Below are 26664 nucleotides of genomic sequence, written 5' to 3'. Positions count from 1 at the left end.
CACTGCCTCAAATAGGTTTTAAAATAATCATTATGTTTTTCATTGTAGACATCATTTCTCTTGATTTAATGCATTTTGAAATACAATTTCTTTTTTTTTTTAAATCATTTCAATTAAAACCTTCTAATAAAAAGACAAGTTCTGAAGTTTTTTCCAATCCTTATTTTTTACAATACAAATTCAAATAATGAAACTATTCTGAATAATAAATCAGTACACTAATCTTTATATATTAATAGGCAAGCTGTTTTCTTTCGGTACCGATTTCTCCTCTGTTTGTGAACCGATTTCCTTCATTCTTTCTTTGCTCGGTAGCTATTGGCGAATTTTAGTGTCATCAGTAAAAATTTTTGAAATTGAACGCTAATTAATGGAGATATTAATAAAAAACGCATTTTCGGGAAGAATTGGACTGCGGGAGAAGGGGGGCAGCTGCATTTATAAGCCGAAATAAAGAGTGAAAAATTATTTCTATTTTGTCCAGTAGATGTTGCAGATGCAGAGTAGAGTCAAGCGAGAGTCTAAAGCTGCTAAACTACCAGACTAGCTAGATTTTTTTTTCTCATTTTACTTTGGCTTGTTCATGCAGCTGTCCCATTCCTACTAACTCCCAACCCCTCTACTAAACTTGTCTCTAAATTAATGTATTGATGTTAGCAAGCATGGATTTACCTATAAGCTAAACAAGTTATAGTTTAGAGCTCCAGCTTTGCTGAAGGCCCCCTACTCCTGAAAAGCTACATGATTTGGTCCTAAAAAATGAAAAGTTTGAAAAAAAAAAAAAAAAAAACCTATTCATTTTCAAGTGCTCGAAAAGTTTGAACATTTGGAAAATATAGTTACAAACAAACCTTGAATTTTAAAATTTCTAACGAATGCGAGGGCTAGGGTGAAGGGGGGGGGGAGAACAAATTGCTAAATTCAGCTCCTTGCGGCATAAAAAATGTATAAACCATGGTTCTCACGTTTCTGTTACGTATAGCTTAAGATATTTTTTTGGGAATTCACATATGTTTCATATCTTTTATATATTAACTAGCAGAAATACCAGGCGTTGCCTGGGTCAGTAATAATTATGAGAAACAATCGTTACGTTCATTTGTTTTCTGTTTTAAGCGAAAGAATTTAAAACAAACCTTTTTGACGTGATTAAAAATCGAGCTTCTTTCTTACTCATTAAACTAAAATAGCAATAAGTATAAGAACAAAATAGTATTCAATTAGAAACGAAAGCACGACATTTAAGCATATACAAATTTGAAGAATTTCCGAAATATGAAATTAAACTTTTCATGTTTAAAAAGATTTATCTCTTAGTACTTTTTTTCTTAAATCTAAAACCTTCTCTGTATGGCTATTGATGTACGAACTGTTTTAAAAAATGTAGTCGCCCGTGTTCCCCTTACACTTGTTTTAGTTATTTTGGGAAATTTCAATTTTTGTGGGCACTTAGTACGGTTTAAAATCTTACCAAATTTGCGAGAATCATTTTGGGACACTTTCGATAATACTCCCCCTCCTTACTAATTTTTATTATAGAAATATTGTTGCCAGCTGCTGAGATACCTTTGCTCAAAAAAAAAAAAATGGCGCTAAACGGTTTCATCCGAAATGTTTCCAAAATAAGTAGTAAAATTTGGCGATTGTTTGAAATCGTGCAAAAAGAAAAATTAATGGAAGTTTTTGTGCGGTTTATGGATTTGCCTAATTTAGTTGTTGAATTATTTTACACAGTATTTTTTTTTTTTTAAGTATCTTAGATTGGCGATATTTTGTTTATATGGTGAAAGCTGAGAAACATTATTACAGCGGCAGTGAAAAAAACTGCCAAATGCATCAGCTACTGAAATCCTTCTGAAAAAATTCTGGCGATATTTCTGCTGGTTGGTTGGATATAGTGAGCAAGTGTCCAGTCAGCATAAATAATAATAATAAACCATTAATTACATAAGTTCCGTTTAAAAGTAAAATGATCAGCCAAATCCATTTATTTTCAGCCAATCATGTGGAAAAACGTTACTTTAAGATTTGACTTGAGAAAAGCCTCAAAGTCAGACGAAACGCAAAAATATTCAACAATACTACAATTCTTGGGAGTTGAGATGACACACTAAATAATGACTTGGGTTGATGAAAACCTTCGAACAGGGAACAAAAAAGCTCATAACTCGTTTTTTATACAACTTAGAAACTTCGAACAGATGCTATCGTCAGCAGAAAAATTGGCGCTTTCGATGGATATATAATGTTAATATGTGCACGTTTTTTTTCACCCCCATATTGGGTTATTTATGGGAAAATTGGGACTAAAATTGGAATAAAAAGGGAACTATCAATCGGATTTTTTTCGAACTGGTCTATAAACCTGCCCAGTACCAAACTGAACAAACGGTGAAAGTTTCAGTCAAATCTGCCGGGTAGTTTCTGAGATCTTAGGGAACAAATTTACCAAACTCCATTTTTATATATATAGATAGGCAAGCCGTTTTCTTTCAGTACCGATTTCTCCTCTGTTTGTGAACTGATTACCTTCATTCGTTTTTTGTTCGGTAGCTATTGCCGAGTTTTAGTGTCATCAGTAAAAATTTTTGAAATTGAACGCTAAATAACGGAGATATTAATAAAAAACGCATTTTCATCCTAAATGGCTCTTTCTACGCCAACGGATGGTAATATTTTTTTGAATTTATATGGTTGGAAAGGTCTTTAAAAAACACTCCTAACGAAAAAATTGTCAGGCGCCCAAGGTCCGATAACCTAAATCCACTAGAAAAAAAGTTATAAGCGTTTTTTAGTTGGCAAAACTCAAAAATTTTAATTTTATCTCTTTTCCATTGTTGAAATTCATTGTTGAAAGCGTGAAACATTAAGTTTTAATTCATTTTTTAAACCACTTTTTCTACACAAAAAATGCATTTTAATGCTTCGAGCTTGGTATGGTTGGAAAGCTTGTGAAAAATGCTTTAAAACACGTTTTACCTGGTTTTACCCGCGCGAAAATCGAAACCCGCTATGTTGGCTATAAACTGCGCTAGAAGCAATTAAAAGGCCAATTCTCGCTTGAGAATAAAGAAATGAAATACTTGCATTTGTTTTTATTATTGAGGCTTTTTGGGTAACTACGGGCATTTAAAATATTTTCATTTTGATTATGTTTCCTCGATTTTTATATTTAAATAAATTATTTTACGGAGTGAGGGACAACTTTCAGTTCCAGCTCCCAATAATACCTGCATTTGCTATCACCACAAATAGATCTCAAGGTGAAACTTTTGTTAAATTGGCGTATTATTATGAATTCCAGTGCTTTCGCATGGACAATTATATGTTGCCGTGAGTCGAGTTCGTTCATTTGACTGTTGGAAATTTTATATTTAACCGCAAGATCATGCCTACTTTTACAAAAAATAGTGTTTGTACAGAAGTTTTACGTATTAAGGGAGTTTTGCGGCATCATTTCATTCAGAACGACTTCCATAATTGTGAAATTGGCGAACTTTATCCATTTTGGCACCAACGCCAGGACGAGAAATATTTTTCTTTTGCATTCGTAAAAAACGAGTACAGAAATGTCTATTTGCAAGGAACTGACTACGAATGAAGTCCCTCTTTAAGGTGGGGTTCATTAAATAGTAACCGTTCGTGACAAGGAGTAGGAAATAAATGACAAGAGGAATATGAAATGGGGAGAATGGGACATCAAGCTTTTTTTTTTATAAGAATGTTTACGAAAAACAGTGTGATATGTGGCAAAAGGAAGAGGGGTTATGGTGAAGTGTGAAACTTTGCGACAAAAGGGAGCGAGATCAAAAATTTTGAAAAGTGCATTTGTCAGTTTTCTCCTAAACCGTAAACAAATCACAAACAGTTTTTTAAAAAGTTACACGATTATTGCGACGTTCAGTGTTTTTGAATGGACAATTTTTAATGTAGCAAGTAGGATTCATTCATTTGACTGTTTGGAATTTAACAATTCTAACGACAGAGGGCAAGGCAATTTTCTCAATAATATTAAACTTATTAAAAGAAGCATTGTTCATGCAGAAGTTTTACGTAAACAGTTTTGCAGAATCATTTCATTCTGGAAATTGGCAAGCACTTTTCCTCTATTGGCATCAACTTTTTGGCACCAATTGCAGCTCAAGAAATGTTTTTACTTTGCATACGAAAACAAAAAGTAGGGAAATGTATATTTGCATACGGTTGCTACAAAACAGGGGCTGTCCATGAATGAAGTCCTGCTTTAAGGTGGGGTTCACGGAATAGTAACAGTTTGTGACAAAGGAGAGGAAAGACATGACAAGAGGAGCATACAATGGGGAGAACGTGACAAGTCTTTTTTTTTAATAGGAACGTTTATGAAAAACAGCGTGACATGTGACAAAGGGAAGAGGGGGTATAGTGAAGTGCAAAACATTGTGACAAAAGGGGGGGAGAGAGGGTTGAAAATGTTGAAAAGTGTGACATCCGTTATGCACCGCCCTTAACCATAAACAAATCTCAAAGTCGACCTTTTTTAAAAATTAAACTATTATTACGACGCCCGGTGTTTTTGAATGGACAGTTATATGTTGACACGAGTAGAGTTCGTTCATTTGATACTAGGAAATTTATATTTCTAATGACGAAGAAGCAACTTACTCAATAATAGTAGACGTTTTATAAGTAATATTGTTCACACAGAAGTTTTACGTATTTATTGAGTTTTGATGCTTCATTTCATAAGGGAAGATTTCAAAAATTGGATAATTGGTGATTTTTATCCATTGGCGTCAATTTTTTTCTTTCCAATGCCCAAGTGATGTACTTTGACGCGCTACTCCATTGCCGTGCTAAATGTTTAAGCTTTGCTGTCAACCGCCTTTCCACGCTATGATAATTTGCGCCATGCACTAATGGCATCAGTGAATGGCATTTCATCGCTTTTGATACCATGTGCAGAAGCGTAAAAACTGAATTTCAATCTGTGCACCTATTAAAATAATTGTTAAAAATATTAAATTTTGAAAAATTATTTAAAAAATGGTTAAAACCCATGTTTTTAAGCTTGCTCTTTCAGCAAAAACACCTTAAAAATTTCGGAAACGACCCCATCATCGAAATATCCCCTTTCATCTATTTATTTTGAGATTAACAGACAAAAAGCAAAATTGGAATAAATTATTACTGTTTGGTATTGCGTGTATACATAAAAATTGTATGCTTCCAGATATGCAGTAAGCATGAGTAAGAGTAGAAAGAAAAATGTTGGAAATAGTTAAATTCATACAAGTTTTCTTAAATAATCATTTATGAATATGGTGGAATTTCGACCGCTGGGCGAACACTAGTAAGTAAATAATAACACATCTGAATAATAAAGATTTTTTACCAGGGTTCGTACTCAAATTTCAGAAATAAAATGAAGGAGTTTTGGAGGAGTTTCGAAGGAGTAAAATGAAATTTTGGAGGAGTACTAATGGGTTGTCCTTAAACGATGTCGCACTTTTTTTGAACGTATTTGACCCCCTTCCCCCCTTTGTCACAAAAACTGCGTTCACAACTTACTTTTCTACCCGATAAATCCCTGCTCTGACTCTGCAAAAAAAACAGATTGAAAAATTCCCAGTTTCCATGTAAAAAGAGGTTCTCCCATTATACCAGAGAAATAGGTTTTTACCCAGCATCCTTAGCAGGTAGTAGACGAACTTGTTTCGCGTAATGCATTCCGGGTAAAAACAATGCTTTCCCTCCAGAAGCTAGCAGGAGTAGAAAGATTCCAAATAAAACCCGCTAATAACCGGAATGCGGTGAAAAGCAGGTTTTTTCCGGGGTCGAAAGTGCCCATGGAAACCGCCCTAAAGTGTAATACTTCACCTTACTCCTCCTCTTGTCACATGTCATATCTTTAATAAACATATTGTTATAATAACTGTGTGATGTCACTGTTTGTCACCCTCTCTCTTCCCCTTGTCACACTTTCATGAACCTGTCTTCCCCTCAAGGCATGACATCAATAGTGGATGACTCTTTTTCCAATATCATAACTACGATTAACTCAACAACTGTTTTTTTCTTAACACAGTACACCTACGTAAGTACTTTTAAATATTTAAATAATAATTACACAACCTGACTTTTGCTGCTGAGAGTGTGGAGGAGAGGAAAACAATAATGATAAAACTTATGAAACTTGAAAAAATAGCCGATCACCAGCAAGTTTTACTTCACTTATGAAATGTTTTAGTCTTCTAACCTTCAACTTTTATGGCTTAACTATAACAGTCAGTTTGTAAATCACATCTTTATGAAAAAAATAAATGCAGGAAAGCACATTAAAATCGTCCTTGTGACGAACATTAGTGGTCGATCAAAGTATTTTAAGTTACTGTCATAGAGGGAGATTATGTAGTCTTGAACTTTAAAAGAAGGAGTATTGAAGGAGTTAAAACCAAAATGAAGGAGTTTAAAGGGCTGTTCAAAAAAATATCCTAAGTGAAGGAGTATTGGAGGAGTTTTGAAGGAGCGTATGAACCCTGTTTACTATTGAAAATTAATGTTTCTTTATTCTTCTACCATTCATACATCATTCTTTTATTATAATGGGATTAAAAAAAGTTCTTTAAAAGGTGAAAACTTGACACTCTAAATTTGTTATAAGAGCACAGAGTTATGGGGATATTTTCTGTTTTCAAAATTTTATACATCTTTTTTTTTCCTTGCTCTGACTGCATTCTTTATAGTAGATGTCAAAAAGTATGCAAAAAGTTTTTTTCCCTTGTCATTTAAATATTCTAGAGTTTAGATTTATATACACAACAGATTGCTTAAATGATAACGATACATGATTTATCTCTATAAGTCTTAAGTAATGAAGCAAATTAGGTAGTAAAATCAAGTAACGGTTGAAATATGTATTTTCGGATATTTTGAAATTTAAAAGAGAAAAAAGAAAAATGAATAGATAAAGACATTAAACTACTTAGATTTTTTCTCTATCAAATTTTAGAAAAATATAGTTGGTCTGCTTTATATTTATATGCCTAATAAGAAAAGTTGAATTTGAAAGAAAAGAAAAATCATCGAGCAAATTTATGCTACATTTTTTAAAAATTGCAAATTTATTAATATGTAATTTATCTCTAAAGCTTTGTTAATTAAGCAAAGTTAGTCACTTTGCATTAATTGGATTTTACATCTTCCAATCATATGTAAAATTTATGGAAACAAAGGAGAGAAAACGATTTAGTTTTTTTAAAAAAACATTTAAAAAAACCATATGGTTCTTTAAAAAACCACTCGGTTTAAACCAAACAACGCTGCTTTTATATAAATTAAGTAAGAACATATTCATGCAAAAATATAAAGTAATATTTTTCCCTGCCAACCGGCGAGAAAAAAAAACGCACATATTCCATCAAAACATTTCCAGTATTCTGTCAAATTTCTTTTGTCTTTGTCGTTACAAAAAAAATTGCAATCAATATCTGAATTAAATAACACAAAGAAATATACACATTGTAGAAGATGATAAATTTTAAATTTAAAACACGATAGAGGAGAATGGGGAAAAGAGAATCAGAAAAATGTTCCAAAAGACCTTGAGCAAGAAATCCACTGTTACGAATTTTTCAAAAAATAATGTACTGGAAAAAAGTGACAAAACAAAGACTTCATAACTCAAGTTGGAAGTAACTTTTTTATATTTTCATATGTACTTGTAATATATATATATATATATATATATATATATATATATATATATATATATATATATATATATACATATATATATATATATATATATATATATACTAATTATTAAACTATTTTATTGTTTATTTAGCTTATTTCAAAAACTTTTTATCAATAGCATTAACTATTTCGTTTATATAGCTTTTGATTGATTACTGTTATGTTTTAAGACAAATGTTGTCAATTTAGAAAGGAAAAGGAAATTTCTCCGCTTAATCGAATAATATTTCTTGGAACCGATGACATTTGATTAAGCGGGGCCGACAGTATGTATAATGGATAAATTCATATCACATGCACACTAAGTCAATCTAATACAAAAGAAACGGAAGATTTTTTATTTTTTTTAATCCTTTACAGAGGAAGCACATAAAATCTTTGAACTGCTCAAGGAAAAACTTAATGTAAAATCATCAATAAAAAGAAAAAGTTATTTTGTCCTTTGATGTTTTAAATTAGCACACAATATTGAAATTAATGCCTGAAAAAATTTATTATCATAAAACTAGTGTCACTGATTCAAAAATTTTATTTTAATTTTCCAAGAATTTTTTTTTTTTTTTTTTTTTAACTTTTCATAATTTGATCAGTTACATTTGGTTTAAGGATTTTGGTTTTGCACTTTAAATTTTTTTTTCTTTGTATTTTCTTGTAGTTAAACATATTCCAAAAATTTCAAAATGACAACAAGGGAAATTCTCAAAGTTATTTAGTTGTTAGTCTCTGCAGCTGCAAACCGTAGTTCCAACAGCTGCAAACGCTCAGAACATCAGTGCTGTTCACTTGGGCTTTGCTGATTATAATTAAATGAAAATCGAGAAAAAAAGAGAATGAAGCTGCTTCAGGACTGTCCTCTATGGAGCTGGAATCGATGATTCAGTGTAAGTTGAAAAACAAAATATTCTTCAATCTTTTAGCTTCTTAAACTTAAAACAAATCTTGAAACCATTTTTTCAAAGTCTGTGTTCACTCCCATTTTAAAACTACTTAACCGATTAATTTCAGATTTAATAAACACATTCTCTTCATAAAAACCTTTGCCCAATAGTGAGTTTTAGAAGCGTTTTTTAAGGGGCAAACAAGTGTTTTTTAAGGGCTTACTTACAAAATGGCGGAATTTTTTCGAGAAAAATAGCACTTTTCACTTTAAATGGCTGTCCAAATTTTTATAGTGAAAAACAAAAACAATCTGAGACCGTTGGGGAGGGGGGAGGATTTTTTAATACTTAGACTAAATGCAAACGGTTTTTGATTTCAGATAATTGTTACCAATGAAAAAGTGTAGGCAAATCATTTTTCTCCAAAGGCGCTCTGAGAAAAGCTCCGCCATTGGCTTGACCGTAGATATTTTTTCATCAACATTTTGTATGATATACTTAAAACCAAACATTATAATGTGTAAAAGGTTCCAATAAATTTAATCAAACCATTTTCCTTTTTTTTTTTTTTTGACACTCCCCCCCCCCACCCCCCTTCCTTTTCCAATATGAACTGCATGTTCTTCCTGATGGTTCATTGAATTTCTTTCAAAATCAGAAGCAATGTAATGGGAAAATACAGTTAAATCTTGTTAAGGCAAAATTCACGGGACCATGATAATTATTTCATGTAAACCAGATTTCATCTTATCCCATTCATTATTAAATTATTTGTTAACTCCCAAGACCAGATGAGTATTACATGTAAAGCAATACTTCAAGTGAAGCAATTTCACATTAATGAGGTTTAACTGCACACCTGAAAGTTCATCGAAAGAGACCATCTATATATATAAAAATGGATGTATGTTTGTGGGTATGTGTGTATGTTCCTTATACAAATCCACAGTTTTCGTCGGAATTCTTCCAAATTTGGCACAGAGGTAAATTGTTACTCAGGAATTCATATAGGCGGGTTTTTGCAATTTAAATAAAGATCTGACAAGGTTCAAGTTTATATTTTTAATCATAAATTGCTCTTTTCAACGCGAACAAATTTTTGTATAGTTATGAATTTAGTCTAAATGAAAAGCCCATAAAAACTGCCCTAGATGAAGTTTCTTCAAAGATTAACTACTATCGTTAAATTAAGGAACTTTGGTTCTAAGCTAATAAAAATGATTTGCAACTTATAACCACCAGGAAATATTTTAAACACAATCAATACAAAAAGTATCATAAACAACGGCCGCTAATGTCATTTAGTGACAAGCGAAACGCATGTTTGGTAAGACAGTCGTAGATGTTCGAAATAATGCTGTACATCGTTTCGTAGCTCCAGGGATCCATTGATGCAACCCACGGTTCTACTTAATTTGAATGCTACCGTTAAATTGTAATTTTTAGTATTGTTTAATTAAAAAATCCACAACAGTAAGGGTTGTGTGTAATTTTTTATGAGTGTTTTCCACGTTAATAGCGTAGAAAATACAAACATTTGGTAAGGTATTAATATTACATTCAAGATTGACTTACTAACTTCGACTGTTTCAGCATTAGAATACTTTTATTAAAACCACATCTATTTCATTCATATGAGCTTTACCAAATCAATTTGCAATGTATAAATTTTCTGTATATTATTCCTTGATTCATGTCGAATCTTTAAGTAATTCAGTTTAACTATAACCAATAACCTAATTCGGTTAAATAGAAGTCGCTCCAGGCTATCAAAGAACATGTATGTTTGTGGGTGTGTGGGAGTGCATGTTCCTTCTAAAAATCCAGTTTTCGTCGAATTTCTTCCAATTTTAGCACAAAGGTAAATTGTTGCTCAGGAGTTCATGTAGGCGGGTTTTTGAAATTTTAAAAAGACCCAAAATGGTCTAAAGTCATATTTTGAGTCATAAAATTGCTCTTTTCTACACGAACGAATTTGTGTATAGTTATTAATTTAGTCTTAATGAAAAGCCTGTAATAAACTGCCCTAGATGAAGTTTCTTCAAAGATTAAGTACTATCGTTAAATTTAGGAACTTTGATTCCAAGCTAAAAAAATTATTTGCAACTTATAACCACCAGGAAATATTTTAAATGCAATCAAAACTAAAGGTATATTCAAGGTTGGCCGTTAATGCCGATTCACGACTACAGTAAAGCATGTTTGGCAAGAAAACCGAATGAAATTGAAATGCTGCTGTTAAGCGCTTTTTGAATAGCATCCTGCAAAGCAGGAATGCATTGCAGTCTTTGAAGGTTCTACTTACTTTGTATGCTTTCTTTTGGTATTTTCGTTGCAGTAATGGTAGAACGAAATTATAGATCAGTATTTCCCACATGAACAGCCAAGAAAATATCAAAACCAGCTCGGTATCAATAATTCATTCACTATCCATGTACAAGTTTCAACAATTTAATGTTGGATGGTCCTTAAAACCAATCTGCATATGTTCTTTATACTATTCTATGATTTACGTCAGACCTTTACCTAATTCGGTTTTACTAAGTTTAATCGCTGAAGGCTAACAAAGAACAAGAGTAAAAAATATTAATTTTGCAAATAAATTGCAAAATAATCATATTTGTGCTTAGTAGCATACCTGGAATTTGGTTTTCAAGGGGGAGGGGGATGGTCATGACGTTTCTTACATGCACATAAGCTACCATACTAGGATTGCCAATATGTGCTAAAATTAAAGACTGTGCACCTTTTTTACCGGCAAAACCACACGGAAATATAATTCGGCAGAATATCCCTCCCATACACTTTGGGAGGGTTGGAGTTTTTAAGTTTGGAAAAAAATGCAAATAAATATTAATTTATATTTAAACTGTTTTAAACTGCAAAAAATTGCTACGTTTTTTATATAAAAAAATTTCTTCATTTGAAATTTTATCATAATACCTTAATGCTCGAGTAATAGTACATCTGATGATGTATCTTCACCGACTAGCAATAATTTTATATCTGTTAGCAGGTCTGATGCAACTTTTGACACACAGAGATTACTATTTAAAGGCATGATGAAATATTTCTCCACAATATGAAGTTTTTTCTTCATCATGAAAGAAGTTGAAAAAAACTGCATTCCCAATTAAAAAGCTAAGTTCGAAACTAATTGTAAACAATCGAAAAATATTGGAAGTTTGTAGCTACCATTAAGCATTTCAACCGTCATTGAAGAAGTGCTGTGAGATATGAATGGAAAATTAGCACTATAAAAGCTTAAACTCTCTTAAACAGTATAGGGATAAAGTGAAACACTTTGTATCTCACGTGTAACCACATTGGACGATTAAGTGCTGTGAATGTATGTGAGATATAACTATTTTCGATATAAATAGCTTTATGTTACTCGCTCAAGATTGCTTTCACTCACAAATGTAATTCTTCTTGCTGCTGGGAGGGGGACTAAGAACAATGTTTAGGAGAAAGTTTTGAATTAAATTTATTGATTAGAAAAATTTGAATCATTTAAGTTTAAATTTTTAAACTACGTTTCAAAACGTGAAATACATTTCGTTTGCTTTTAAGCTGTGGATAAGTGGAACATATATGCAACAAGATTCTGTAAAATGTAAATAAAAGATTTGTCTATTATACAGTTGTAAGTACAAACAAGACATTTGTTTTTCAAAAAATTTCAAGGCCTGCAAATAATTAAAAAACAAAATCTAACACGGATAGTGACTAAAATGCACACGCCTACTTTTTTCTCTATAACGCAGTTTAATTGCCGGTTTTTAAATAATTCGTTCAATAACTTCACGTCCACCTACTTCCATTTTTAATGTTTTACATACCTTAAAATAATGACTGTAATGTAGTCAGTGGACCCATTCCCACCTCTCACGACAATTGTATCCCTCTAAATTAAAATTTGATGCTCTCTAAGGAATACTCTGTCTAAAGCAACGAACTTAAATACGTGTTCACTCTACCTGCATATCAGTGTGAGATATCATGTATAACTTTTACGGCAAGTATTAGGTCTTAAAAATTTTAGCTAGAACTTAAATCTTGACAAATTTTGAAATCTTTACAAGACATTAATATTACTGTCTAACAGTCATTTTTACCTATGAAAATGGAAATTTGACGTCAATATAAGAAAATAAAATGTAGCTGACGTGCGTCTTTTTAGGCAAGTTACACTTATCCAATTTTACTCTATGGCATGGAACTAAATCACCATGGCAAGAGAGAGCAGACACTTTTGGTAAAGTTTTTTATACTAAGCAAACTTTTTCTGCGTAATGCGCTTGCCTGAAAACATACAAAATGACCTATCACTTGATACCTTTATTCTCAAAAACATCGCCAAAAAATTCGTAAAACGGAGCGTTATCGTCTGTTAACAACATTGACTGAATTCTTTATTTTCTGTACGGTGGACTATTTGTTTAGCTTTTGGACATAGAGGATGATTTTAAATTAATCTGAAAATATTGTAACTATGTTCAAGAAGACTATTTTGTATATATTTGTGCCTGATAATAGGGATTGACTTTTATTTTTTGGTAAGCTCACGACTCTTTCTAAGAAACATTCAATGATTTATTTCCGAATAAAATATATATGAAAAGTACTGTTGCATTTTTTGATGAATTGGGGAAAACAAAACCTACAATGGCCGCACAACACTTTTCTTTCGAAGCATCACGTACACTGTAAAAACAATTCAGAAACGTTCCTGGAAAATAATGGGCAGCTGATGTGCCCAATTTGTTCCAGCAATATATCTTACAAAAACCAGAAACGTTTTCCGCTAAACTTCAGTAACCTTCCTGAAACTATCCTGGAAGCTTCCCGTTTAAAGTCATTCGTATCACTGGAAGTTGAGAGTACACTTAGGTGAGCATACTATAACAGCTTGGCACCATCCTGCGTTTCCAGGAGAGCTCCAAAAGCAATATTGCAAACATGGCCAAAGCGACGTCAGAATTGCAAGTTAGTATCAAGAATGTTACTTGCCTGCAATTCTTCTCAAAGCTACGTTGTCCATAGACTGGTTTGCATCCTTTGGATACCTTATCAGTCGGGACGGGCCGCAATCGAACGAGAGCGGGTACACTTTATAAATACGCTCAGTTAATCTTTAAACTGGAAGCTAAAGTTATTTTTTACAACAGAGAGTAGTCTTCTGCATTCGGACATTTTGTAGCAATTTAGGAACCTTTTTGACAATGATACTTGATTTTTCCAAGAAATGGATAAAAACCATTTAAAACCCGAAACATTACACAGAAATACTCAGTAACGTTTCGGATTTTTTTTAGTGTAAAAGGTGGTCCCACAAGATGTGCAAAAGACAATCATTTGTCTTTGCATTAAGACAATTTACGTACCGCTCATCTGATTTAACCTCGGACAACGTACCAGTGGACACTACAGAGACCAAATAATATTTCCTCATACTTTTTTGCTTTTAAGTTGATGCTACCTTTTCGGCAAATGCTTGATTTTCAGTGTTATTTAATGTATTTTGAAGATTTGAGCCTAGAAAGCATTGTGAATGTATTTTTTTTTACGCTCATTTGGATAGAATTCATTCAATTGATTATCCAAAACATATGTTGCATTAAAAAGCACCCGGGCAACGCCGGGTAGTAAGCTAGTGTTAAATAAAATGTTTTTGGCGCAGTACCAAAATTAAGGTTTGTGATAACTGACTTTTCAGACTACCGAATTTCATGACTTATGTGCAATGACATCATACACAGACACTTCTTTTTAGAATAAGCAGAGATTTTATGTTGTTCTGTCATGATGATTATGCTGAAGACAAAGTAGGTTTCAAATAAATTCAGAATGCATTTTGTACTTCACTGTGTTTTCTAAAGTAACTAAGAAAAGTATGAAATGCAAATTTTCCAATAAAAATTTATGAATATTCTTTTACTAAAGAAATTACGTACCAACATCCATTGATTCAGACTGCACAGGCTTTTGGCTATCCTCTGATTCACTACTGCTTTCATCATTGCTATTGTGACCAGGAATCACAAGTTTTGATTCACCAACTCCTTTCCTTTCATGAGCTAAGAGAGCCTCCATTATGTCATCTTGCTTCATGTTCACAGAACTATTTTCAGACACAACATTGTGAATTTTTTCTTGACCCCAAGCGTAATCAGAAGTCTGAGAATCAATAGAGAAATATTTCTTTACTACATTGCTACTACAAATGACATTAAAGAAATGAAATGCAAATAAAGCCTTCTTAAATTTGAAATGTGAATCCAGTAATGGTTCCAAAAACAAATCAGGACAGTTTTTATGCATAGTTACACAAAAAAGAATTTAAAAAATACACTGACCACATAGACGGCTGATATGGATGAGCAAGGGTGGCAAGGTAACTGTTCCTTCACTTTCAAAAGCCAAGGGGGCTTGCCCTCTACTTTTCTAAGTTCAAAATTATTGATTGATCAAAAAATGTCGATGTTGATGAATTCATGTGCTTAAACAAAGGATTTAATAAGTGTGTGTTTTATATTTTTCTCACTTTATTGTTTTCATAAAAATTAAAATGAAACTTTGAACTGAAAGAAAGGAGCCTACTGTGGCCATCTGTCCAGCTTTTTGAGATCATTCAATCACGAATGATGACGTTAAAATCCAATAATATAGCCCAATTTTCCAAAAAAATCAACTTTAAGGGCTTCGTAAACTCCCCCTCCCAGGTCTACTCTGACCCTCCACTTTTTTGGTGCACTGCTACCTTGATTATTTTCTTCATTTTAAGTTTCAACCACAATTAGAATATTATTTAGGTGCTTTGCTAAAATTTGATTGGTCCCTTAAAACGTCAATTGAAATTCAGCAAAGAAACTCAAAAATCTAGTATAATGACAATACACCTTCAAAAAATGTCATTGTGATTCCAAATTTCTCATAAATTAACTCAACAAAAAAAATGGATCCACAAAATTTAGATTTACTGAATATACCGAAAGCCTGGTAATGATATCCAGAGACTGCAGTTTTGTTTTTTCAAGGGTGCCTACTTGGAGAGGGAAGGGGGTTCATGGCACAGACTGCCATTGAAATTTTTAAGGGTTTCTTTTGAGGGGTAGTTTTTCTTTTTTTTGGGGGGGGGGTCTTTGCAGTGTTTAGGGGTGCACCCTTGCTTTTGGGGGCGCACCCCTGGGTTTTTTTTTTTTTTTTTTTTTTTTTTTGTACATTGCAATGCTTTTCAACCTGTCACCTGCAAACAGCTAGTAAAAATTAATCTTGGATCTGGGGGCGAAAATTAATGCACATGCACATTTGGTTTCATCTCATTTCATCTTATATAATTGTTGTGAAAATATTATTTCTATCATATATGATTCACTTAGGATTCGGAAGGGTACCAAGTGATCTTCAGTAACAAAAAGGTTAAGACCACTGGTATATTGCATGTATCTTTGACTTAGCTCTGGCTTAAGGATGGTAACTCAATATGGTTTTTTTCAACTTTTAACAATATCAAAAAGTTAAAAAAACATGATGTTGTGAATAAATGTTGGGGTGAAAGAAAATTTGCTATAAAAGTTGAATTGCTTTTGAGGAAATGACATGACCAGTTTTGATAGAAATACAGACATTGGCCAATAAATCAATGCATTTTTGTATCATAAAATTCTCAAAGTTTTCAATCCTGGAGGCTAAATTTATCAAATGAAGTAAATATAATGAAGTATATAAAACTTTTTCATTTCTATGAAAGGTTTATCAAAAACCAAATACAGTCGAGTCCTGACTTACGCAAATGATGCGTTCCAAGACTTCTCGCGAAAGTCGAAATTTCGCGTTGTGGAAAAATATATGCATACAATTTTTTTAAAGCATACCAAATACTTTTGAACACTTATAAACACCTCTCAAACTGCTCTAAAACATTCCTTAACCATACGCTACTGAACATATAAAAATATATAATTGTTATTCAACATGAAATAGTTTAAGATACACAAAATTAATAACCAATGGGAATGAAAGGCATAAAATAAAACAAAACGGTACGCACAGCATGTAGTAAAATTAAAATGATGCACTATAATAGTACACTAGTTACAGTAACAATATTTAAGAGTTAAAAATGAAGATAGTGATGATTTATGCTCCATGATCAGATCGTTATTCTTATCTAATACATTTTTAAATATGGTTGCTTAGCCTTTTCTTTTATAACGTTTCAATTTGTGGTTAATATCTCCTCTTCCTGATCTCTTTTTTAATCCACAATACAAGAGCAGAGCTTCAATTTTCATAATATTTACTTCACTAGACTGCTCTGCAAGCTTCAATATTGAAAGTAAGTTCTGTACTTTTACACATATCTTTTTGTTTTGACTAATAATCGTACCTATGGAACATTCACTCATACTTATTGTCGCGCTACAGTCGAGGTTTTGTAGTTGTTCAAGCATATCGAGAATCTTAGCTTTTTTTTTTTAATCAGAAACTTTTCTTTTCTTCCCATCTTCATAAACTTTAGATGAAGGTGACACTATTTCATCAATTATATTTAGAATGAAAAAAATTAATAAATGAAAGATGCTGAGAGGTTATGTGATGCACTAGACTAGTTTGGTGTGAGAACTTGGGCTGTCAGTGATGCTTAAAGGCCTGTAATAACATTCTTGAAATCAGTATTTAGTAACCAATAACGAAGCTGATACTACCTTCCAAAAAATTCGTGTGGTGGGGCGAAAAATTCGCGTTAGCTCTAAAATTCGTTACTCGTGAAAAATTCGTGTTATAGCCATTTTGTGTAAGTCGAATCACAGCGAGAGTCAACTGTACTGTCAGCCCTCTTAATCGGGTAACGGATAAACGAATACCCCGCCTATACGAATAAAACATCCTGGAACCAAATATTTCCCCATAGACCCAATGTTAAAGATCCCCGATTAATTTAATATTTTCCCCGGATAATTGAATAATATTGATCAGCTTTCGCAAATGTTTTTCTGAGAAAAGTTTTGAATAAATTAGAAATAAGTAAGAACAATTATTTACGTAAAAATGCAAAACAATATTGCCCGCCATCAATGGAGGAGAAAAAAAATTTTATTTCACCATTACATTTCCTCTATTCTATCTTATTTCTTTTGTCATTGCCCCCCATTACAAAAAAAAAAAAAACTATAAATAGCACAGTCGATAAGCTAATTGAATAACACAAAGAAAAATACATAATTCAGACAATAATAATTTGACAAATATTAAATATCAAATATGGGCAGACAGCAGACAAAGAGGGAAAAAAGGGTTAGAAAAGTATTCTCAAACGACCTTGAGCAAGCAACCCACTATTACAGAATATTCAAAAAGTCATGTACTGAAAACAGATGCCAAAACAAAGATTTCCTAACTCAAGTTGCAAGTTACTTTTTTATAACTTTCATCTTTCGAAAACTAGAAGTTTTGTGTAAAAAACAGGGGAATATTTTGTAGGGCGCAGGGTTGGCAAGTTTTGCCACGGGTGGGTTTTTCTGCCCGGCAAAAATAGGTTTCTGTCAGTTTTTGCCAAAGTGGCAAAAATAGGACTTGCATTAACAACTTACTGACACATTTTTAAAAAGTTGCATGTGAATTAAAAGCAGGAAAAATGCTTTGATAAAATACTAATTTTACTAGTTTGCCAGTTAAAGAAAAATTTAATGTTTAATTTGCTTTAAGAGTTGATGTTTGCAAAATTTTTGTTTTTAAGCCTTTTACACATCACTAACAAAATTTACAATTTCCATTGTTGAAGACCCGAAAATAATTGTTAACTAACTATTAGAGCAATTATTACAAAACATTTCATATTTTTTTAACTGTACCTGTTAAATCAATATGCAAGAATAAAATAAAAGAAATTGTGATAATTAAAATTAAAACACATATTTCCTTAAATAAAACATTACTTAAATATCAGTTTGTAACATCTTCCAAAACCTATTTGTTGCTACAGTATGGCCTTAGAATAAACTAGTTTCACAGAGGTTGGTAACTGACAAACAGTTTCGAACTTCTGATTCTACAAAAGAAGAGTTTAAGAAATATATTTCTACTGCAACTGTACTTGCAGGACACATTTGCAGAGCTGCAACTAGTGTGCAGAAATCTTTGGATACTGCACCTTCGAACCCACAGGGGTTACTTCTTACTGATACTTGATAGATGGCTTTTCCATCCTCTGTAGCATCAGCTAATATTGTTACGTTAATATAAATGTATCAAACTAATGATATACAGTTCCCCCCTCCCCCAAATCTTTACATTTTTTCAGTAAAAGAGAAAACTGCATCATTTCTTCAGAGAGAAAATAGTTAATATTTTCCTATATTATTCAACTACTATCATCAAAACTAGATAGGACCCAGCAAAAATAGATTTTTGCATAAGTGAAATATAAATTTTGTACTGACTGCACACAAATAGTTTTTTTACAATAGTTTTCTTCAGAAAATTGATAAAAAACATTAAATATGCTTTGACAAAATTTTAATTCAATTTCATTTGTTTTCTTGTTTAAGACAAATGCAATGTTTAAGTTTTCTTTAGGATTAAACATTTTGAAAATGTTTGTTTTTTAAATTTTGAAACATAAAAACAAAAAATTGATGTTTTTCAGCTACTTGCAGCCTAAGTTACATGGCTTAAAAATCTAAATGGATCTAAAAAAAAAACCTTTCAATTTTTAATAAATTTACTGATATCATAGGCATAAGTCTTTTTAAATATTTAAATAATTGGACTTTAAAAAATATTTTATACTAGTAATGTGCCGGATCGTTAAAAATGTAGATAAGCGGATACGGATACGGATCATTTGTGTCAAGATCCGCAGATACGGATCTGAAAAAAATTTCTTTTACCCAATTCAACTATCCAAGTGTAAAATTTGTGACGGAAGGTATTCCCGTCAGAATAATAACACTGTCTCTTCACAAAATGTCATCTAAGGCGAAAATATAATCAAGACTATAATTTACTCATTAAAGAAATCTCTGTTAAAATTGAGGGAGAGTTGGAAGGAACGCTGCATTAATGCTTGGATAGAATGTCAAAAATTATTTCTAGCTTGCTCGGTAGATGTAGGATACAAGAGCAAGAGTGTAAAGCTGCTACTGGACAGGCTAGAGATAATGTTTAGCAATTTATTGCAGCATAAATGCAGCGCTGACCCATTCCACCCAACTTTATCCGCCCAATGAAATAACAGAGCCGGGAATACCTTTACAAGCAGTAAATAGAGAATTTAGTCTCACTTTTTTTGAAGGGTGTGAAGAAAAACCAAAATAAAGAATAACAGAAACCCCAAATCAATAACAAAAACTAATATTAGAATAAAAATTTAAAAAAAAAAGTCTTAGAGGGCCGACATCATATTAAGATGGATTTCACAGGTCAGAAAATAAACTGACAGAGTATAGAAATTTTAAATCATTGAGCTTTCTCTCCTATTCTTCCGACTATAAAATCGCTACCAATTACGCGTATAAATTCTTTGAATTGTATTTAAAATTTACTGAACAAGATTATAGCTCCAACTGTATACAACTTGGAAGTTCCAAATAAATATTAAACGCAGAAAACTTCGTTCTTTCAATTTTTAAGTTTTTGCTACCATTAATTCTGAAAAACGCTAAGTCGGTTTTTGTTAATGACTCAGGTAATTAAAGTTCCACAAAAACGAGGCCAAGCTAAGAACACTTTCGGACAAGTCACCTTTTGAACATAAAAGAAGTTTCAAAAACAGTTCATCTGTTTAGGAACTACGATGCAACAAATAGACACACAATGATACCTTTTAATTTAAATAGGGAATAAAACCTAATTTATACGGAATTTTAGTCTTTTATCCAAATATTTGAGAATTTTTAGAATAGAAAAGATCCGTTTAAGATCCGTCAGAAAAGTAACGGATACGGATACAGATCTTTAATTTCCCTCGGATATCCACGAATACGGATATTCGGAACATCACTAGCTTATACGTTGCAATGGGTCGTAGCAGAGATTTAAAACCATTGCTATTACTATTAAAACTTTTTTTTTTTCTCAATTCAATAATTAGTCTAATTAATATGTATTCACAACGTTATATTATTTACAGTCGGATCCCGCTACAACGCGATCCGACTTGCGCGAAATGGTTATAACGCGAGTTTTTCCATGAGTAATGAATTTTTTATTGCTGATGCAAATTATTAGCTTGCAACATGACATTTTTTTGGAAAAGAGCAGCGGAGCATTAGAATGGGCTTTGTTGACACTAAATATTGGTTTCGTGAATAGACTTTCATCCCTTAGCATCACTGACAGCAGAAGTTCACACATTGTATTAGTCGAAACAACACTTTGCTTTAGTTTATGCAAATTGCAGCTCCGATTCTGAACCGGTTTTTTTCTTCTTATGAACGTTGATAACACAGAATGGTTCCCAAGCAAGGACTTTCATCTCAAGTTAACAAAAGTGGAAAGAAAAACAGAAAGTTTCTGACAATGCAAGAAACGGTAAAGATTCTCGATGCTTAAACAATTATAAAGTGCCTCGAAGGTAACACGACAATTAGGTATGATTTAATCGTCGATATGTACAATTAAAGTTCAAGAAAAGGAAATCTACAAAAGTTCAGAACTTGTTTTAATAATGAATAGTAGTGTCTGAGCAAAATACAAACATCATGAAAATTTAAGCCAGGCCAGAAATAATAGTGTTCCCACACTGCATAAGCTTCATAAACTTTAAAATTATAATTAAAATTGCGATATCTGCTGTTCAGTGCTATTATAATGCAGTAATGTTCTTTCTGTAAGTACCCTACTGTTAAAGTACATGTATTTTATTGATCATTGATTTTGTGCTTCATAACAAAGTAATCATGTTAAATAGTAACGTTTTTTTTTTTCTAAAATACAGTAAAAAGTCAGTTCTTTATAAAACATACGGTAATATATAGCTAAGAAATGGTTTGAAACAGTTTGAGGGGTGTTAACACATGTCTGAAATAATTGGGTACGCTTATAAAAAATTTCTAAACATACGTTGTTCCACAACGCGAAATTCCGACTTACGCAAGAGGTCTTGGAACGCATCCCTTACGTAAGTCGGGATCCGACTGTACATCATTTTCATTCCTTAACTAACATAAGTTAAGGCAACTATATTTGTAATTCGATTTTTTCCATTTTTGCTATGGTATTTTCCCGTCCCGGCAAAATGATCAACAGTGCCGAGGTTATTTCGCAATAATTCAACTAAATCAGTTTTTTAACATATAAAAGTAGTTGAAAGGTTACTATTTATTAATTTTAAAACCATTGCATTATTATACAACCATTAAAAAAGAAAAGGAAAAAAAATGCAGCACTTTTGAAAAATGAGGATTTATCAAAATCATTTGGCTAGTTGCATATTTTTCCTCAATATAGCTATTGATTTATTATTATTACCTTTTATGACAAATGTTGTCAACTTAGAAAGGTAAAGAAAACTTCCCCGCCAAATCAAATATTTCTTGGAACTGACGATATTTCATTAAGCGGGGCCGACAGTATGAAATAAATTAAAATTTCCTAAAGGTTCTGTGATTTTTCCAGTAGAGAACAAAAGAAGGGGTGGGGTGTAGGATTTGATGAAAAGGGGACATGAAGGTACTTATGGACCACACTAATGCTCTGCAAATAAGGACACTTATTTAATTGTTATTTCCCTTATATGGTGCTCTTTTATTTTCAATTCTTCATGATTTATTACAAAACAAGTGTTTTTAAATTAATTCAAAAGACACGACTAATCAAATTCTAACTTGCTGCTTAGATTAATTTTTAGATTTAATTTATGCATAATCTAATTAATTCAAAGAGGAAGTTTCATTAAAAGTATCTTAAAATGTGTGTTTAAGTAGTCAAGTTGCTCTACTGAAATGTTAGTGAATTATTGCTGTGATTTCAATCAAAGCAATAACTTAGTAAGAATTTTGTTATACCAGTTGAATATCTGAAAACATTTTGAAATATTGTTGAATAAAATATTTTATTTGAATAGATGCATACAATTTTCTCAATAAAAGTGATTTGTGACCCTGTGGGCCATATGAGGTCTGCAAAAGTGATCCATATTGCTTATTGTTATGTACAAAGGCCCAAATCCAATAATATTTTCTGGAAACTTTTGAGGAAACCGATCAATTTCATTCAGTATTAAGACTGATTGTTCGAAATTTGGAGCCAAACAATCAGAAATTGGTATCTAAAAAACAGGTGGGAACTTCATACTATTAAAATAAGCATGTAGTAATGATAACAACAATCCTTAGATAGCAATTTGCTTTCCTTTACCGTTTTTTGCCATGTTATTTAGAAAATTTAAAAGTTTCATATGTGTTTCAAACCCAGTATTCTTTTTGATAGGAGGTACAGCACTTGGGTTAAAAAAAAAAAAAACAGAATCATTGTTCTAAGGCAAACAACTCAAAATTCAAAGAATTGTTTTTCAACAACTAAATAAATCAAAAAACATAATATGAAATAAGGAAAAAAAAGCAATCTACAACCAAATTATACTGAGAATATGATAAATTACTTCAAGCTTATCAGTTTTGACAGTGCTTTCTACCATCCAAATTGGCTGTTCCTTCTTTTCTTGAACAGACTGGAGATTCTGCGCATCATCAGCACCAAAATTGACAGTGATAGCTTGTGCGTTACCATAATCGTAACTTTTGTTTCTAGTTGCATCTCCACTCCAAGTTGTATGGTTCTCATTTGATATCTGAGAAGGTCTAGGTAATTTATTTCCACTTGCATCTCTAAAATAAAATGTTGACTAATTAGCTAAATAAGTTTTTTTACAAAAGGTGATTAAATCATTTAAAGCAAAAAAAAAGAAAGAGAAGAGTTGTAAAATAATAATACACTATAATAATACAGTCGGGACCCCGCTTTAACGAATTCATCGGGACCGAAACTTTAATACGTTCTCTTTCAACTTTATAGAGAAGAAAATACTGTGTCACTGTCATTTACAGCTTGCTGCATGAGATACGTTTTCAGTTTCCATGCCATGTAAGGCATTTGAAAAAGTAACAATTATAATGGGAGTTTCATTATCACTTTTTTAGCATCAGAATCGCAATTCATTGGTTTCCCCCTCACCTGTTAAAAATTGCTGATTCCAAGAATTGTCTTTTTCTTCTTTGGACAAGATTAATATATAATTTAGAAAAAAATTCAATATTTTCAAACTCAAATTAACGAATTTTTTTTTTTTTTTTTTTATGATTTGTTAGTTTGGGGTTTATTATTCGGTAAATAGGGGTTTTTGCCTTTATCTTAGTCTGGAAAAATTAAAAATTTGCTAAATCGCAAAATTCGTTAAATAGAGCTTCTTTTGAATCGGGGTCCGACTGTACACGCAACATTCCGCACCTTCATAGTAGGTTTTTACATTTACAATTAAACCTGCTAATCCTTCTGGATTTGGCAGAAACATTTTGCATTTTAACTCTTCTTCCGCTCTTTTGCATGAATAGTGTAATTTTTCATATATCTTTCCCTCACACTTTAAAACTAATGTATACCAGGGGTTTCCAAAGTGGGTGCTGAAAGAAGAGGCAAGGGGTGCCACAAAGGGTATGTGGTATCAATATATGTGTATGATAGACTAGGATGTGATGGGAAAATTATAATTCTTCAAATAGCGCCACACATCAGAAAAGTTCGAAACTCCTGCATTATATAATTCTAATTGTATCAAAAACCAAGACAGTTCATTTTGCTTCTGAAGACCTGACATCATGCCAAAAGTGACCTATCTCTGCAACAGTGAGCTCTGTACAACAGAGTGGCGACAGATCAGGGAAAAGTCAAGGAACTTTATCACTCAGGGAAATATCAGGGAAATTTGAAAAAGTAACAAAAATTCAGGGAAAATTGATCAAATGAAGAAATAAAAAAAATTTCCCTTGAAAAATGAAGTACAGTTGTCCCTCGCTACTTCCCGCTTCAACTTTCGCGGCTTCACTACATCGTATTTTTTCGTTTTTTTTTTTTTTTTTTTTTTTTTCAAATACAGTAATTAGCCTTCTTTATGCACTTGTATAAAATTTTTTCTACAAAAGAATAACAAAGTATGTCTTTCAAGTAAGATAAGCTCTTCTGAGGGGCTGTAGTTGTACTAGTTGAGGTATAAAATCGCCGACGAAAGTGTAGCAAATCACCATTTCATTTTAACCGTTAAACACTGTCACTGGAAAGTATAAATCACTAGAGGATAAATAAATCTGTAAATTATGTTCAACAGTGTACTAGTTTTTTAAGTTGTATGCGCAATACCTTCAATGAAGATATATGTATTAGAACGGGGGCACATACGGTCACTAACTGGCAATTAATTCTTCATCAAACAAGTTAAGCTATTTTCATAGATTAATAGTAGTGTAAGAAATGCATGTGTGTGTGTGTGTGTAGTTTTATTTCCCAAAAATAACTATATGATATATATTACGTCTAATATATCTCATTTTCTCATATTTTGTGTAATATGTTAAATAATGCAAATGTAATGGTGGCTAAGGGTGCTGTTTCATGTCTATAGGGCTCAAACTATGTTAAAAACCTATTTAAATTGTCCTAAGTAAGTTTATGCGCTCTAGTTAGGAAAATATTCGGTTTATAAATACAGAATCCTACTTCACGGAAATTCAGTTATCGCGGTAAAGTCTGGAACGAATTAACCGCGATAAACGAGGATTGACTGTACTTTAATTCCCTACAAATTTTCCGCCAATTTTTTGTTTTAAAAAACTAAAATTAATGAGTTGTAATTATACAGTGTAGCATATTTGTGCATCTTTTTTCCTCAAAGTCAAAGTATTCAATCTTAGGATGAGCTTCCTAAGATTGCTTCTGTGTCTGCAAAGTTGTTTATTTTACTTAGCTAGAATTTTCTTTCCACTAGAGGTGCGACATCGATGGCAAAACATCGATGTTTCAAAACATCGATATTAGAAATTAAAACATCGAACTTTTTATCAATGTATAACATACATTTTTGAATATACTACACTAATTTAAGCAGTACAAAAGAATATGTACCCAACGAATATATTGAAAATACTGAACCTCAAATCATGAATATAATTTAATAAGAATAATTTTGCAACATCTTGGTATTATAGTAGGACAAAAATTTATAATAAGACAAGCACCGATTAAGACAAAAATTTATAATAAGGCAAGCACCGATTAATACAAACTAGTTATCGTAATAAGGAAATATTTTCAAACTGAATGAAACTAAAAGTAAATTTACATCAAAAAAGAATCTAAGAAAAAAATTTATCATAGCACTTACCGTCAGTTGAATGATGAGAAAAAGTTGTGCTAATTATTTTAAAAATACAAAATTAATTCTAACAATTATTTTTAAGAGCAAGAAATATGTGTTGTACTGTTACCGTACTTTCCTGCGTATAATCCGCGGATTATCTGCTAAAAAAGGCAAAGTTTATGAGGTGCGGATTATATGCAGCTGCAGATTATCTGTGATTTTTTCTGAACACCAACGTATTGAACCTCAATATTTTTACAGTAGGATTCACCGATCGAGACCGTACGCAGACTGAATGTTGTTTATTTTACGAAGCATGCATGTTCTTCGCTGCCGGCCTGTATGTTGGTTATTTTACGTTGCTTGAATGTTCCTCTTTGGGATTTAGGTCATGTAAAATAAGCAAGATTACAGTGAAATACAGTGGCTCCCAAAAGTCTTCGTACACCTACGACTTTCAACGAAATAGGCCCCAAATCATTGGTTAGAATTAATATTTCGGAATATGTATTTAATTATAAGATCTATGATCAATTTTTAACAAAACTGCGTGAAAAGTTTTTAAAAGATATTAAAACTTAATTTTTTAAAAATCAAAAACCAAAAAGTGCCGGAAATTTTATCTCACAAAAGTCTTTGTACACTTTATAAAATGTCTATATATTATTGAATAATCTAACTTTTGATTAAGTTATT

At 32.0% G+C, this 26664-nt stretch overlaps 1 protein-coding gene across 1 annotated transcript in view; it reads right to left on the bottom strand.

The window, feature by feature from the left end:
* LOC129227531 (general transcription factor IIE subunit 1-like) overlaps positions 1-26664 on the bottom strand; it is a 51091-nt gene that overhangs the window by 1453 nt on the left and 22974 nt on the right. The window contains exons 4-5 of the mRNA XM_054862106.1: positions 23221-23446; positions 14570-14792 (exon numbers count right to left, since the gene is read on the bottom strand). Coding sequence (XP_054718081.1) covers positions 14570-14792; positions 23221-23446 — 449 coding nt within the window. The remainder of the gene's footprint in view (positions 1-14569; positions 14793-23220; positions 23447-26664) is intronic.

Source organism: Uloborus diversus, chromosome 8 (genome assembly GCF_026930045.1).
Source record: "Uloborus diversus isolate 005 chromosome 8, Udiv.v.3.1, whole genome shotgun sequence".
NCBI classification, from domain to species: domain Eukaryota; kingdom Metazoa; phylum Arthropoda; class Arachnida; order Araneae; family Uloboridae; genus Uloborus; species Uloborus diversus.
Note: the sequence above shows the minus strand (reverse complement) of the source record. Positions and strands in the feature narration are given on the sequence as shown.